The sequence below is a fragment of the Myotis myotis genome, unplaced genomic scaffold, assembly GCF_014108235.1.
Source record: "Myotis myotis isolate mMyoMyo1 unplaced genomic scaffold, mMyoMyo1.p scaffold_m19_p_2, whole genome shotgun sequence".
In the NCBI taxonomy this organism is placed as follows: domain Eukaryota; kingdom Metazoa; phylum Chordata; class Mammalia; order Chiroptera; family Vespertilionidae; genus Myotis; species Myotis myotis.
The window spans coordinates 13,390,288-13,405,308 of NW_023416324.1; the positions used below are offsets into that span (position 1 = coordinate 13,390,288).

At 50.6% G+C, this 15,021-nt stretch overlaps 1 protein-coding gene across 5 annotated transcripts; it reads right to left on the bottom strand.

The window, feature by feature from the left end:
* Positions 1–315: 315 nt before the first annotated feature.
* On the bottom strand, positions 316–13,436 carry HMGCL (3-hydroxy-3-methylglutaryl-CoA lyase). 5 transcript variants are annotated; one of them, XM_036347961.1, is made up of 9 exons: positions 13,283–13,435; positions 11,890–11,973; positions 10,192–10,299; positions 9,454–9,549; positions 7,869–8,017; positions 5,143–5,206; positions 3,583–3,771; positions 2,172–2,297; positions 316–949 (listed from the first exon to the last, which is right to left on the bottom strand). In XM_036347961.1, the coding sequence occupies exons 1-9, from the start codon at positions 13,340–13,342 to the stop codon at positions 848–850; spliced, it is 978 nt and encodes a 325-aa protein (XP_036203854.1). In that variant the 5' UTR covers positions 13,343–13,435; the 3' UTR covers positions 316–847. The 5 variants fall into 5 exon arrangements, with proteins under 5 accessions (XP_036203854.1, XP_036203853.1, XP_036203857.1 ...); XM_036347960.1 differs by having other exon boundaries at positions 5,137–5,206; XM_036347964.1 differs by lacking the exon at positions 13,283–13,435 and adding an exon at positions 13,166–13,260 and having other exon boundaries at positions 5,137–5,206.
* Positions 13,437–15,021: the final 1,585 nt, after the last annotated feature.

Sequence of the window (15,021 nt, forward strand, 5' to 3'; positions counted from 1 at the left end):
GTGCATAAAGGCATGGCATACTGAGTGATGGAACCCGAGCAAAGAAATAAATGCACAAGTGTTTCCCCAAACCTGGAAAGCTCTGGCCTGCCAAGGACGGCGACCGGCAGAGCCTGAGGCACAAGGAACTAAGGGACCCAGGCTTGCTCTAGCCCAGACCCCGAGGAGCGCACGGCCACTGCTGCCTGGGGGCGCTTGTGCAACAGCCCCGGTCAGAGCCAAGAGTAAGCCCCAAGCCACCAATTCCCAGTCGCTGCTTTTGGGGCTCAGGTGGAGAAACGGAGAAAAATCCAAAGATTAGTCTGCATTTCCCCCTCAGTGCGAATAAAGATGTTTTATTCCTCTGCTCTCATATACACACATCCGCAGAGCACTGGAATGGTTCCATGTCATTAAACCTTTAATTACACAGCTGTTTTCAAAAACCATGTTCAGAGTGGAGATTTTTTCAGAGGTGCTAAGTTGGCAGGTGGCCAATGCAGAAGCTCAGCCCTCATCCCTTCAGCAAATGCCCTCTGCCAGCTCAGGGAAAACCGTCCATGCCTTTTGCCCTACAAAGTCAGAGAGCAACGGCACCAAGGCCATGGCAGGGCTGCGCTGTGTAGCCACCTGGCAGATGTCACCCAGAGGTAAGGCTTGGGGATCAACCCAAGCCAGGGACCTGGGTTCCCAAGTGTCCTCAACTCCTGGGTGCATGGTGAAGGGAGGCCGCTCAGTCATACTTAGGTGTCCTGGTGGTGAGGTGCCTGTTCCTGTTCCTGTCACTCCCATTTCCGTGTGTCCATCAGTGAATCATCAGACGTGCCCCTATTCCCACAGTCCCCAGAGCTTCAGGTGGGCAAGGGGCTCACAGTTTACAAGTAGCCTGAGCCACTTTGGAGCTGGTTTTTCTGTTAAGGGCTTGACAGATAAAGGTCCCAGCTTCCAGGAGCTTCTGGAAGTTCACGCCCTTTGAGAAACAAGTTGGAAGATGCAGTAAGTCATGACATGCCCTCAGTACCCAGGGAAACATCACATTGGACATACAACTGTGATACTGAAAAACTAAAGGTGGCCCTGGCAGGTGTGGCTCCATTGGTTGGAGCATCCTTCCGTACACCAAGAGGTGGTGGGTTTCATTCCCAGTCAGGGCGCATGCCCGGGTTGCAGGTTCAATCCCCCATTGGGGCGCGTGTGGGAGGCAACCGATCAATGTTTCTCTCTCTCTCTCTCTCTCTCTTCCTCTCTAAAAAAATTTTTTTAAATGAAACGAAAAAGTAAAGGTGAAGACAGACAGGCTCTTGTTCCTCTGATGATAGACACCAGCTAGCTGCCTGTGAGGTCATGTCCTTCTGGCATCGGCCCCCCCTCTGACTCCCCTTGTACAGGATGCCTCAATCTGTGTCATGCCACCACCAGAATAGGAATCTGTCGGTCTTGTTCAGTACTCCATCTCCAGGGCCTAGCACAGGGCCTGGCCCACAGTGGTCAAAAAGTACATATTCAAGCAATGAACTGTGAGGCAGAGAGAGTAAAAACACCTACTGAAAGGGCCACTCCAGAAAACCTGTTCATAGCAATAGCTCCTATTTACTGATGTGTACTATGTGCTCAGTTCTGGGCTAAGCATTCTACGTTTTCTTAGTTCATCTTCATAACGGCCCTACAAGATAGGTGCTATTATTATTCCCATTTCGTAGGCCCAGAGAGGTGAAGTCATTTGTCAGGTCACACAGCTTGTGAGTGGAAGGACAAGGTTTTAAACCCAGGCCCATCTGATCCCAAAGAACAGCTGCTGTGCTTCCGGTCCACATTGGCTGCCCTTACTGACTCTGACAGAGCCCTGGGGGCTAATTCCACTGCCTCATTCTACAGAGAACAAAACAAAGGTCTAGAGACAACTGACTCATTTCAGGTCCCACACCTGACCCTTTTGGGGGGGCTCTTTCCTTATACCCTGGTGCCTCCTTAAACCAAACTGTCAAACTCACACTGAGAGCCTGGCCTTCTCCAGGCCTGGATCCCCCACACTCTGCTATCTCAAAAGTACACAATAATCCCCTGGCACCTTTCCCCTCTTAACTCCTCCTCCTTCCCTCTTCCACTGACCCCCAAAAAACTACTAAACAAGCCCATCAGCTCCTGTCCCCTGGTTAGTTCAGGGCTATGGCCACAGGGGCAGACAAGCTTACCGTGTGAATGCCCAAGCCCTCCAGCATGTAGACCAGGTCCTCAGTGGCCAAGTTTCCCGATGCCCCCTGTGCATAGGGACAGCCTCCAAGTCCTGCCACAGAAGCGTCCACGACACTCACTCCCATCTGGAGACGAAAGGATGGTGACAAGGCTGTCACTGTGGGGGCCAAAGCCGACAAAGCGGGTCCTTCTAAACCTCCCAACTGTCTGCTGCCTGAAATTCCACTGCAGGTTATTCTTTCCTTTGGTTTATGATTCTGTTAAAGTGGAAATCCCACTGAAAGAGGGTGTTCCTCTTTTTAGCCCCGGGCCAGTGTGAGGCTTTTTGGTGTACACTGTTTCCTCTGCCAGGAACATCCCCACTCAGTTCCTTCAATGGTTTCAAGGTTCCCTCTTACCCTTAAGGGCTCAGCCTACAAGTCACTTCCTCAGAGAGGCCCTTCCTGATCACGGACCTCAAGTCACCGCCTCCCACTGAAGGGATTCCAGATCCCTGCCGTTTACTGTGATTCATTTATGCGCCCTCCCTCACAAGGCTGCTCTCTAACCCCAGGGACCAGGCCATTTCCCCAGGTCAGTCATCTCCTACTCCCTTAGATGACTGTTCCCTTTCTCCTCCTTAAACTCCTAACAGACCTTAACAACCTTGACAACCACAACTCTGAGAAAATAGACCCAGAAAGTAATAGAATCACCTGAGACATGAGCCTCTCCTAAAGACAGCAGGGTGGAATGAGACTAATGCTTCAGCAAGGTAGCCTGTGGTCAGACACTGAGAACGTTCCTTCTAATGGGCAGCCAGGCCATGGACTCCTCATACAGGACCAGCCCACAAGAAGCCTCAAGGGAAACCCAACCTGAAGTTCCAGTCCAATCTCTGGAAAGCAGCATTAAGGCTCTCCCTCTGACCTCTGCCTACCTCCCTACTGCCTGGCTCCTTGCCTGCTGCTCCCACAGAGGTGCTCGCACACTCAAACCCGCATGTCATCCAGGACCAGGGCCCAGCAGTCCTCCCCGAACCCTCCCTCAGTCTCTCAATGCAGTGCTGCCCAGCCACCTCTGCTCCCTGTTCAACTGCTGAACTTTGTCAGGTCCTTCAAGCCTCACTTAGGCCTCTTCTGGCAAATCCTCTCTGACCTCCCCGCTGGGGTGGGGACCTTCCTCAGCCTGTGCTTCCTTCGAGCATTTGTCATAATGCATGAGGATTATTCCCTAACTCCTGCACTGTCGCCCCTAACACACAGACATAAGAACTTTTGGGGCAGGGTCACATGTCTATGTCCATCATAGTGAGCCCAGGGCCTGTCACACAGGTACCAGCATTCAGCACAGATGAAACACAGCTGTCCTGCCGCCACATCTTTTGGGAGAATGGACACATGCCTTTCTCCTGGGACATGCCTGTATTACCTGCAGGGCCATCAAGGTGTTGGCCAGGGCCTGGCCATAGGTGTCATGACAATGGACAGCCAGGGCAGCCACGGGCACCTCGTGCATGACAGCAGACAGCATATCCTTCATGATCCCAGGGGTGCCCACGCCGATGGTGTCCCCCAAGGAGATCTCATAGCAGCCCATGGAGTACATCTTCTTGCTGACCTGGGAAAACAAACAGGCACTTGGAGGACATTAGATTCCCCAGCCAAGGATCCAAGGCTCCGAAACAGGGGTCGGCCTGTCCAGAACACCTCCGTGTCTGAGCACTAAACCAACCGGGTCACAGGCTCCTTACAACTTTGAGTGGAATGATATTCCTCATTCTTCTCGTCAGGACACCGCACGTCAGGAGCAGGCTCTGGGCTCCAACCCCTATGCTTTCCTCCCACCCGGGTCTCAAACTCCAGTCCTTCCCTTACCGCCTTCAAACACTGTGGCAGACTCAGCCACTGGAAGCAGTAAAACTGACCCCTTTCTTGTAGTCTTATCCTTGGTGGGAAGGTCTGTGAAATCAGGCGTCAGAGGTGCCCGCTTTATATTTTTGACAGAAGTACGTCACTATTTAAATGTTTGGAAGCCCGTTTACAAAGCCCTAAAATCACTGCAAAACCAGAGCAGCGTAAGCCCGGCCCAAGGAGATGCTTCCCTACGCGGTGCTGCTGAGAAGGTGGAGGAAGGGTGTGGTCTGCGGCATAAAGGAAATGGTGAGGAGTGACAGCAGCCCGCAGCCTGCGGGGGGGGGGGGGGGGGGGGGGGGGGGGGGGGGGGGGGGTAGGGGGCAGGCGGGCAGTAGAAGGAAGGAGCCGCTCTGGAGTGAGACGACGCGGGATTAAAATCGCAGCTCTGCTGCTCACTAGCTGTGGGATCTTGGCCAGGGACTAACTTTCCGGAGCTTCAATTTCTGCTTCTGAAAACAGTGGCAAGCCTTTGAAGGGCTATGGTGGCAACAGGAGGCTGAGTCGTGGAGCACAGCAGTCACTCTCAATCCCAGATGCCACACCTACCATTCCTCATTTTTGGATGCTACCTGGTTTTGGGGAAGAGCAAGTGGGCTTTGGAGGTAAACGAGATGGGGGTGGAGACCCGGTGGCACCATTGGCAACCTGCATGGCAAGTTAGTTAGTCTCAACAATAATACCGAATTTGCAGGGTGGTTTTGAGGACTAAATACCATGAGCTCTTGTGTCCCTCACGCTCAAACTCAGTTTCCACACTGTGTCCTCAGGGCTGACTTGGTTGCTGCTCAGAGGATGTGAAGTGGCCTCTCTGACCAAGACAAGGCACAGCAAAAACCCTGGGGCAGGAGTTGCGGGGGGCGGGGGGTCCTCTCCAAAAAGGATTATCACCTCAATTATTGCCTGTCCACTAACCAGACTGGAAACTCAATTGGAGGCATTTTACTCTGCGGGGAGGGCAGGGGTGTTAACAAGGAATCAGTGACCCATCAAGAAAGGGTGGTGAGGGGAACCTATGCACTCAGGGGCAGGCAAGGAAGCCAACCTCACAACCCCCCACCCTGACACTCACACACACCTCAGCTACTTTGGCCGGGGAGATCTTCCCTTCATAGGGGCATCCAAGCACACAGGAGACGTATCTGTGGGAAGACAGGGGAATGGTGTCAATGCCCCTGGCTTCTTTGGTCAGCAGGGCTGAGGCAGGGGGGCTGTCTGACACACATTCCCGGTTAGTTGGAAATCAAAACCTGAACCTGGGCAGGAGGCCAAGTGCCTGGAAAGGCTAATTCAAGGATGTGGAGCCAGAATGAAGGTTGTGCCGCTTAGTGCCGGAGGGGGCAGTGGAGAGCCACTGCAGGGAAGGGAGGGACTAATAGGCCCGCAGTTCAGGAAGCAGGGGTGGCAGAGGTTCTGGAGAGGCAGCCAGAGACCAGCAGGAAGGAGGAGCTGGAGAGGGCATTATGAGCAGGCACCTGAGCCGTACAGAGGTGAGGTAAAGCAGAGCATGGGCCAGAGGAGCTGGGGCCCATACGCACCGGAGGGGACCAGCGACCCATGAAACCAAAGGCAGGGATGGAGCTGGCTAGCCTGCTCTGGTGAGCTGCCAGACAATTCATTCACTCAGTTATTCAACTGATATTTACCGAGTTGCCCACTATGGGCCAGGCGCTAGGGAAGCTCAGTGAGCAAGACTGACAAGGACCCCACCCTCACAGTGCTTATTTCAAATCCGGGAGATAGCTGATGAAAGGACAATCAATGAGATAATCTCAGAAAGCGATGTGCTACGAAGGAAAGGACCGGGAATGCGCCAGGAGCAAACAGAAGAGGCCGACAGTGGCTGGGTGCCTCAGGAAGACCTCTGGGAAGACAGGACACTGCAGCTGGGAGACAGGGACGGCCACAGGAAGAGCATTCCCGGCAGAGAGGGCCCAGTGCAGACGCCCTGAGTTGGCAGAGCAGGTGTGTTCAAGACGCCGAACAAAGGAACAGCCGAGGCACGGAGAGCAAGAGGCAAAGAAGTAAGACATGAGTTGGAGAGTTGGGCATGGGCTTCATTACAGGGTCCTGTTAACGACGGTAAGAAGTTTGGGTCTTGGATGGAGGTGGCTCCTATTTCCACCCACACCATTGGGCCAGGGGCTCCACTAAAACCTTTTAGAGTCTACAAAACTATTCTGCATATTCAGAGGCATAACAAATATTTCCTGGTTAAATAACTTCAGCCTCAAAGATCTCAGTATATTTTTCTTTTCTGTTTTTTAAAATTCTCATCAGAGGATACGTTTTTTTACTGATTGGGGGGAGACAGAAGAAAACATTTATGTGACAGAGAAACATTGATCAGTTGCCTCCCCTACACACCCTGATCTGGGATCGAACCCACAACCTTGGTATGTGGCCTGACCGGAAATCGAACCCACAATCTTTTGGTGTAGGGGATGACACTTCAAACAACTGGGCCATTTGGCCAGGGCTCAGTCTAGTTTTCCATTTAAATTCTCCCCCTTATTTTCCAATCGTTGCTGAGCAGGGAAAAGAGATACTGACAAAAGAGCACAGGCTTGGGTGCAGGCAGACCTGACAAGCCCCTGCTTCCCCATCCATCCATCCATCTGCCCATTGGTTCCTGAGCACCTACTGTGTGCTGGGCCTTGAGTTGGGAGAGGGGCACACCTGGACAGAGAGAAATGTGGGTTCAGTCTAGCGGGGTGGGAGGCAGGAGATGATTTAACAAGTAGCCACGTGTTATGTTAGAGGATGTCTAAGGGACTATGGGCGCCCAGAGGAGGAACACTAACTCCAGCTGAGGGGCAGAGAAAGCTTCTTGGAGAAACTGGCATCCGTGAGGGGCCCTGAAGGGTGAACAGGAGTTAGTCCTGACAATTAGGATACAGGAGGAAGAGAGTGCTGAGACTATGGGAAGTGTGTGTAAAGGTCCAGAGGCAAGGAACAGGTGACAATGAAAAGACGTTTCAGTTGGGCTGGAAAGGAGCAGGGACCAAGGAGGCTGTTTGGGGGCAGAGGCTGGCTCACACAGGGTCTTGTGAGCCAAGCGGAGTTGGGAGTCACTGTAAGGTGTCTAACCAGGAGGTGATGTGGTCAGATGTGCATTTTTTTTTTTTAAATCAAGGGTGTTTTTATTGATTTTTAGAGAGAGGGAGAAGGGGGGGGAAGAGAGATGTGAGAAACACTGATCAGTTACCTCCCATATTCCCCCAACTAGCAATCGAACACACAACCTTTACTGGCGCATGGGACAAAGGTCCAGCCAACTGAGCCACCCGACCACGGCCAGATGTGCACTTCTGAAAGCACTCTGGCTGCGATTGGACAGCTGTGTGACCCTCCGGCAGACTCTTCGTCCTTCCTGAGCCTGTCCTGTCACCTGTAAGTGGGGCCAGTCCCCTCCTTGCCGGCCAGCTGTGAAGTTACATATGGCGATTCCTGGCACTGCTGCTCTTACAGGTGTGGTCTGGAGGCTTAAGGGGCCTAGGGGATCTTTGGGAACGTGTGAGGTGTCGGTGGTGTAGCCAAGAGTAAACTGGCCTCCACAAAACGGGTCTAGTCCTGTCCTACTAGATTTCCTCTGGTGAACTGACCCAAACACCAGGTTTGGAGAAAGCGCTTGCTAGGATTTCTTCTGACCACATCCACTTGGGAAAGGATGTCACGGCGTGGAGCGTAGGCTGTCTGCCCACAGGATGAGTTGCTGTGGGGGAGGGTCACTTGGGCCAGAGTCTGGTACTGGCCAGAATGGCACTGAGGAAAAGACAGGCAGCACCGATGTGGCTGACTCACCCCCGCACAGGGATACCGGCTGCCTGAGCTGCCTTCAAGACTTGGTCAAACCGCTGCAAGCTTTCATCTATGGAGCAGTTGATGTTCTTCCTGGTGAAGAGCTCGGAGGCAGCTCCGAAGATGCTCACTTCCTTCGCTCCAGCAGCCACCTGCCAACAGCCAGGGAACTTCCTTTCAGCATTTTCCTCTTCAAGGAACCCTAGAGTGGCAAGACCCTTGTCTTAACGTGAATTTTATGATATATGAATGTTACGGATTGAACTGTGTCTCCCCAAAAGAGGTATGTTGAAGTCTTAAACCCCAGTACCTCAACATGTGTTCTTATTTGGAAACAGGGTCATTGTAGAAATAATTTATTAAGATGAGGCCATATTGGTTCCTCTCTAATATGACTGGTGTCCTTTTAAGACAGTGGCCATGTGAAGACAGAGAGACACGAGGGGAAGGCCCGTGAAAATGGAGGCAGAGATTGGAGCGATGCATCTACAAGGCAAGGATGTCAATGACTGCTGGCAGTCACCAGAAACTAGAAGAGAGCATGGAACAATCCACCCCAGAGCCCTCAGAAGAAACCAACCCTGCCAACACCTTGACTTCAGACTTCTAGCCTCCAGAGCTGTGAGAGGATACATTTTTGTGATTTTCAGCCACCTAGTTTTTGGTATTTTGTTATGGCAAGCCAGGAGAATTAATACAGTGAATTATCCGATATAATAAAAGCCTAATATGCTAAATGTCCGGTCGTCCATTCAACCAATCAAAGCGTAATATGCTAATGATATGCTAAGGCCTCTCAACTGCTCGCTATGATGTGCACTGACCACCAGGGGACAGACACTCCAACCGGTAGATTAGCTTGCTGCTGGGATCCGGCCCATCAGAACTGAGACAGGCCAGACTTGCCCTGGAGCCCTCCTTGCAGTCCCTCCTCAGCTGGTCAGCCTCACGTGTCGCTCCCTGGCCCTGATCAGTGCACCCGATCAGTGCACCCATGGGGTCCCCTCCCCCGCCCGAGTGCATGAATTTCATGCACTGGGCCTCTAGTACCTCAATAAGAAAGAAACCTTGGCCTTCCCTCAGGGACCAACACTGCCCCTGCCATGACCACTCTGGAAGTCAGTCACTCCTAAAAGAAGCTTTTGCCTCAATTTGGAATCAATATCTCAATGATGTTCTCATCTAAAGTTATAAGAAAGTTGGCAGATTCTAGCAACTACTGATGAAGCTCTACGGAGTGCTTGCTTACTTTTCTCTAAAGAGGAAATGGGTAAGAGCAACAAAACTACCATTGATTAAGCACTTATCTTCCACCAGGCTCTTGCTAGGAAATTCATGTGCATTTTATCTTCTGAAATCTTCACAATGTTACCCTATCATGAAGCCTATTTTATAGGCGGAACCTGAGGCCTGTCAAGACCACAGAACTGGGAGTGGCAAGCCCAGGACTGCCTTGTCTGTCTGACTGTGCTCACCACCCCTGGAGACAGCCCTCAGACAGATGTCCCAGGACAGGGACTGAGGCCCAGGGACAAGGCAGGGACCAGTGCCATCCATCTCATTTCAGGGGCTCCACCAACAAGCTTACCGCTGCCTGAAAGCCTTTGAAATTTGGGGTCAGGACTGGGTAGTTGATGCCAGGAAACTTCTGGATGCCCTTCAAGACTTCGATGTGGTCAGCCATCTGGAACCAAAGGAGACATGGCAGAGTCATCACCAAGGTCAGGCCGAGAGCTCAGGTACACAAAACTGTTTATCACAAGATCTCTGTTCTCCAGGCCCTTGGAGAATGAGTCCTTCCGCAGAGCTGAGTCTCCCCAAGGCCTTGATTATTTGTGTGACTGCTGATGGGCCAGGAGGCCCCTGGGAGTGGGCAATGGCCCCAATTCCTCCACATGGCGAACATGTCAGCTTTACAGAGCAGTGACCGCAGTAACAACACCAGCAGCCATTACTGAGAACACACTCCAAGCCGGGCCTGGGCTCAGCTCCTCTGTGTTAACCCACTCAGCTGGGACAGGACCTTTCTCCCCACGACTGTCTCTGTGAAGCAGGCAGAATCCATGGGCCAGGCCTAGAAATTCTAGCTTTCCAGGGCCAGAAGAGGTCACCTTCAACCTGTAGAGGGGATGGCCTTAGCAAGGTCACCAAGCAATTCGGGGGCAGAGTCCAGACTGAATCCAAGCCTCCTGACTCCCAGGTTACAGCCTCTGAAAGCCAGAGGCCAGGAAATCTATGTTCCTGACTTCTACTTCCTCTTCCAGGGCAACTGCAAACCTTTCCATCCCTCTCATCTGAAAATCTCTCACTGAGGGTGGGGGCTCACCTGAGGAACCCACTTGGGAGACACAAAGCTGGTGGCTTCTATAACGGGGAGTCCTGCTTCAGAAAGCATGTCTATCATCCTGATTTTCACTGAAGTAGGGACGATATTCTGTAATGGAAAGACAAACACTAGAAAAGACAGCTCAGCAAAGTTGGGAAGAAAATGGCCTCAGAAAGCAGTGCCTGTTAGTTCCAAGTTTTTGCTACAGCAAACACTTCACTATCTCAACTTTTAAACACTAATATGAATTCACATGTAATCCTCACCAATAGATAAGGTCCAAAGCGTCTTCAAATTCTACAGATAGCATTTTGGAGTGGAGGCAGCTTATCATCTGAAAGGGCGTTAATACTTACATGGAAACCATATTTTTCTGCCATACAGGCTTTTTCTTAACTGAAAGTTTGTTAATTAATTACTCCATCATAAACAAACTGAGAGCAAGGTACCCTGGCCTGAAAGGGCAGAGATGACTAACCTTCTGGTTCTTACGAGACGGGCCCCCAAAGTATTACATGCTCCTTTTCCATCTCTCAAGTGGCACCGGATCTCATCCTCACATGGTCAGCCTACTGTTTCTCTGCCCCCCGCACCATGTCTAGTTGCTAAGCAGCTTCTATAGGTCCCTCTTTCCAAATCTAATACCATTAGTCCATCATCCCATGTATATTATGGCCTGGTCTCACTCCACCAGTTCATCCCACAGGAATCATCCTAGAACACTTTCTACTGTCTCACTCTACCACTCAAAAGCCTTCCGTGGCTCCCTACTGACTACAGGACCAGGTAAAAAATCCTAAGGAGTTCAGGTCCCTCCATACCCTCCCCACAATTTCTCTTGCACTGCTTTAATGTAATCTATTCCATAGATAATTCTGAGAGCGCTTTATATTCCAGGAATTGTGCTAGGCAGTAGGCGGTACTGCAATGAGCAGACAGACATGATTCTGCCCTCTTGGGACTTATAGTTGTTGTTTCTAGCATATGCTCAACATTAAAACTAGGCTGGTCTACTTAAAAAAAAATCTTTCTTAATGAAAAAATAGTTAATACATGATTGTTTTGAAAACACATGCCAAAAAAAGAAAGAAAACCACACTTAACACCTCCCAGATATGTAACCTTCTGGATCTGTGCAGTGCAATATATTAGATACTAGCCATACACGGTTATATAAATTTAAGTGACATGAAAATAAAAATTCATGCTAGTCACATTTCAAGTGCTCAATAGCCACATGTGTTTGTCTAGTGGCTACCACATGGGGCAGCTCAGGTCTGGAGCATTTCTATCTTACAGGAAGTTCTACTGGACAGCACTACTCCAATTTTCTTCAGGTTGTAAGGAACATCCCCCAGGTTAAATCTTTGCATGTGGCCTTCATGACTTCCTTTGGATAAATCCTCCTCCAAGGAATTGCTGGATCTAAGGCATGCCCTCACCCTCACACTACACTCCCCCAGCACGCATCATCCACCCCACCCACTGGGCCTTGAAATGGACCTGGGCTACCACACCGGTTGCATCACCATCGTTTAGCCGTCACAGGAGCCTGCGTTCTCCCCACCAAGCCCTAGCTTGGGCAGAGTGATGGTGTCTTGCATCGATAGCTCTGTCAGTCCGTCCCTGCTGCACCTACCCTACCACACGAACTCTCAACGCTCAGAAACAGCTTCTGTGGTTGATTTCCAACTTTACCTTTTCATTTTGTAGTCCATCTCGGGGACCAACTTCCACAATTTTCACCCGCTTTGGGAACGTACTCACAGATGAGGTGCTGGCCTTTGGTTTAAAAGAATAAACAAAAAGTAAAACAAGAACAGATTGTCACAGTTCCCCATGGGGTGCGCGCGTGCACACTCACACACACACACACACACACACACACACACGAGGAAGAGGCGATGTGACCACCCCCCCAGTTGGGAAGGAATGAAAGCACTTTGATTTTCCCCACGGTGACTAATGTGGCTTACTGTGCAATGTTAGAGTGGTGTTTTACCATACTTTTTTGGGTAAATTTGTGGAACTCATTGTTTATTTATTATAAAAGATTTTAACTGGCTTTTAGAAAGAGACAAAGACATCGACTTGTTGCTCCAACTCATTCGCCCACTGGTTGATTCCTGTACGTGCCCAGACCTGCCCAGAACCTGCAACCTTGGCTTATCAGAGGCCTCTAACCAACTGAGCCACCCCGCCAGGGCTTGGAACTCATCTACAATAATAAAAGCTTAATATGCTAATTAGACCGGACGTCCTTCCGGACGACCTTCTGGAGGAAGCTGGGGCTGCGAGGGAAGCCTGGTCTGGGGTCTGGAAGCCGAGCAGCAGCCGCGGAAGGAAGGGCTACTGTTGCAGGAATTTCGAGCATCGGGCCTCTAGTATTGTAATACCTGAACAGATGTAAACACCTAACTTACACTGCTCTTGCTCCTGTCTGCCTGTGTGACTAACTGTGGATGTTGCATGATGAAACCAAATAAGCCCATGAAGTGGGGGGACGGAGGGGAACCCCCCAGAGGGGCAAATCTGAAGGAATGGATCCATTTTCAGAATGCTGGCCCCGGAACCAACGTTTCTCGCCGTTTGACTCACCTCTGGTCTGTTCTAGAATTAAGAGCAGAAGGACTATTTATTTCACTTAGAAGCGGGAATAACAAGAGCCAGGCTCCCCGCGCAGGCCCATCTCCAGCTTCCCGCGCCCGGGCACCCCCACCGCCCAGCAGGTGCGCAGTAGGCGAAGCCGGGGCGACCCTGCTGCTCCCTTGGAAGCGGGGCGACCGGCGACACTTCACAAGCCAGAGCTGGAGAGGCCGCGGCGCAATCAGAGGGAGGAAGGTGCCAGGGTCACGCGAAAGCGCCTTGAGCAGGGATTTAGGGCACCGGCAGGTCGCCCCCCTCTGGGCCTCAGCTTCCCTCATGACCCTCAGGGATCTGGGGTACACAGAGGGTCTCAGACTTCAAGATCCACCTGACTCTGGCCTGAGGAGCTCTCTGGCTTCACTTCTCAGAACAGCCGACACGAGCCACGCCCCCGACCCGAGCGTCACGATGCAGAATGGCCGCCGTCCCCGGGCGCGGCACTTACAGCCCTGACGGACGCCAAGCCCACCAGCCGCTGCCGCAGCGACCCCCTCATTGTCGCCATCTTGGCTCAGCTGACCCGGCGGAGCCCGGGGGAGGCCCACGTGACTACACACCTCCAGGTGGGCGTGGTCCCGCCTGAGGGGCGGGCCTCCGAGCGACGCGGTGACGCGTGACGCCCTACGCTGGCCCCGCCCCCAGCCCCTCCGCCTCTAGTCCTCCCGGCCGCTCTTCCGGACCGGTTCCCGGGTGTTTCTAAGCTGCTCCGTGTCATTGCCCGGTGAAGTGAGACCTAGGACTGTAAAGATGAACAAAAATTAGCCAAAGCTTTTGTCTTCATAGGCTCAGAGTCTGGAAGGTGTGGGAAGACATATTAATAATGTCGATGAAAGAATGGTCAGCCTATAGAAAACTCTTATCGTTTGAGCCAAATTTTGAGGACATGCCAGGAAGCAAAATCTCAAATTAAGTAAATGCTCTGAAGAATTGCGGTTTTGGAACTTCATACATTAGAATCAAAGAAGGAGCCGTAAGGAGGGTTATATGAAATCGATTGGTGGTAGATGAAGGCACTAGAGCCCTAGCCGGTTTCGCTCAGTGGATAGAGCGTCAGCCTGCGGATTCCGGTCAAGGGCATGTCCCTTGGTTGCGGGCACATCTCCAGTAGGGGGTGTGCAGGAGGCAGCTGATCGATGTTTCTCATGCTTCTAACTCTCTACTCCTCTCCCTTCCTCTCTGTAAAAAATCTATAGAATATATATTTTTTAAAAAGGCACAAGAAACAAAACAAAAACACTAACAAGAAGAAAGCAGAACAGTAGGAAATTTCTAGGATTGGATTAAAAACAAAACAGAGACACTTCCTTTACTTTGGTGGGTACAGGATAGTTAATTAACATGCACAGTACATAGGGGTGGTATGTGGACAGTAACAATGAGGAGCTTGCTCTGTGGTCTCCTGCTCTGTTGGTCTTGTGCTTTGGTGCCAGAAGTTGTGCCTCTGACATTTCAAAGTTACGTTATGCTAGACACACAAAGACGATCAATATATAGGCTCAACGTACAAACTGACCTTTGTCAAGTAAGCTACAGGCCTATGATGTGACTAACCACCATGACCCACTTTAGTTAGGAATTTTTATGTTCAGACCATCCTGTATGGTTATTTTCGGTCACCAGTTTGTAAGGCCTGCCATGCGCCTCCTCCCTCCCCTAGGTGTCAGGTTTAGTATGTGGCCCTTTTTTTAATATATAATATTTGCATAATTACTACCTTTCACAATAAGATAAAGCATTGCTATTTGCCACACACACTGTTTGAGTTCTTTGCATGTATTAACTTATTCATCACTATCTTCAGAATTCAAATGCTGGTAGTTGACTCTAGAGAGAAACATCCTTTCCTTTCATACCTTGAAGAATAAGTTAGACATCCAGGTAAAGAGGATACAAGAAAAGCTTTCCAGACAGAGAGCAGAGCATATGCAAAGACTCTGAGGCAAAGAATTCTTAGAACAGTGTTTTTCAAAATACATGTTGTGGTCATAATATCAACGTAGTGGATACCAACTTAAAAAAAAAGTTGTGCGTTGTATAAGTACTAAGTACTGCTTTGCAAAACTTTTGTTATTACATATGTCAAATAGGTTGTATTGTAAAATAAATTTCTTACTGCAGACAGTAATTAGAAGTGTTTGAAAACATTGTTTTGGAAACATGAAAATAAGGCCAGAATGATTGGAG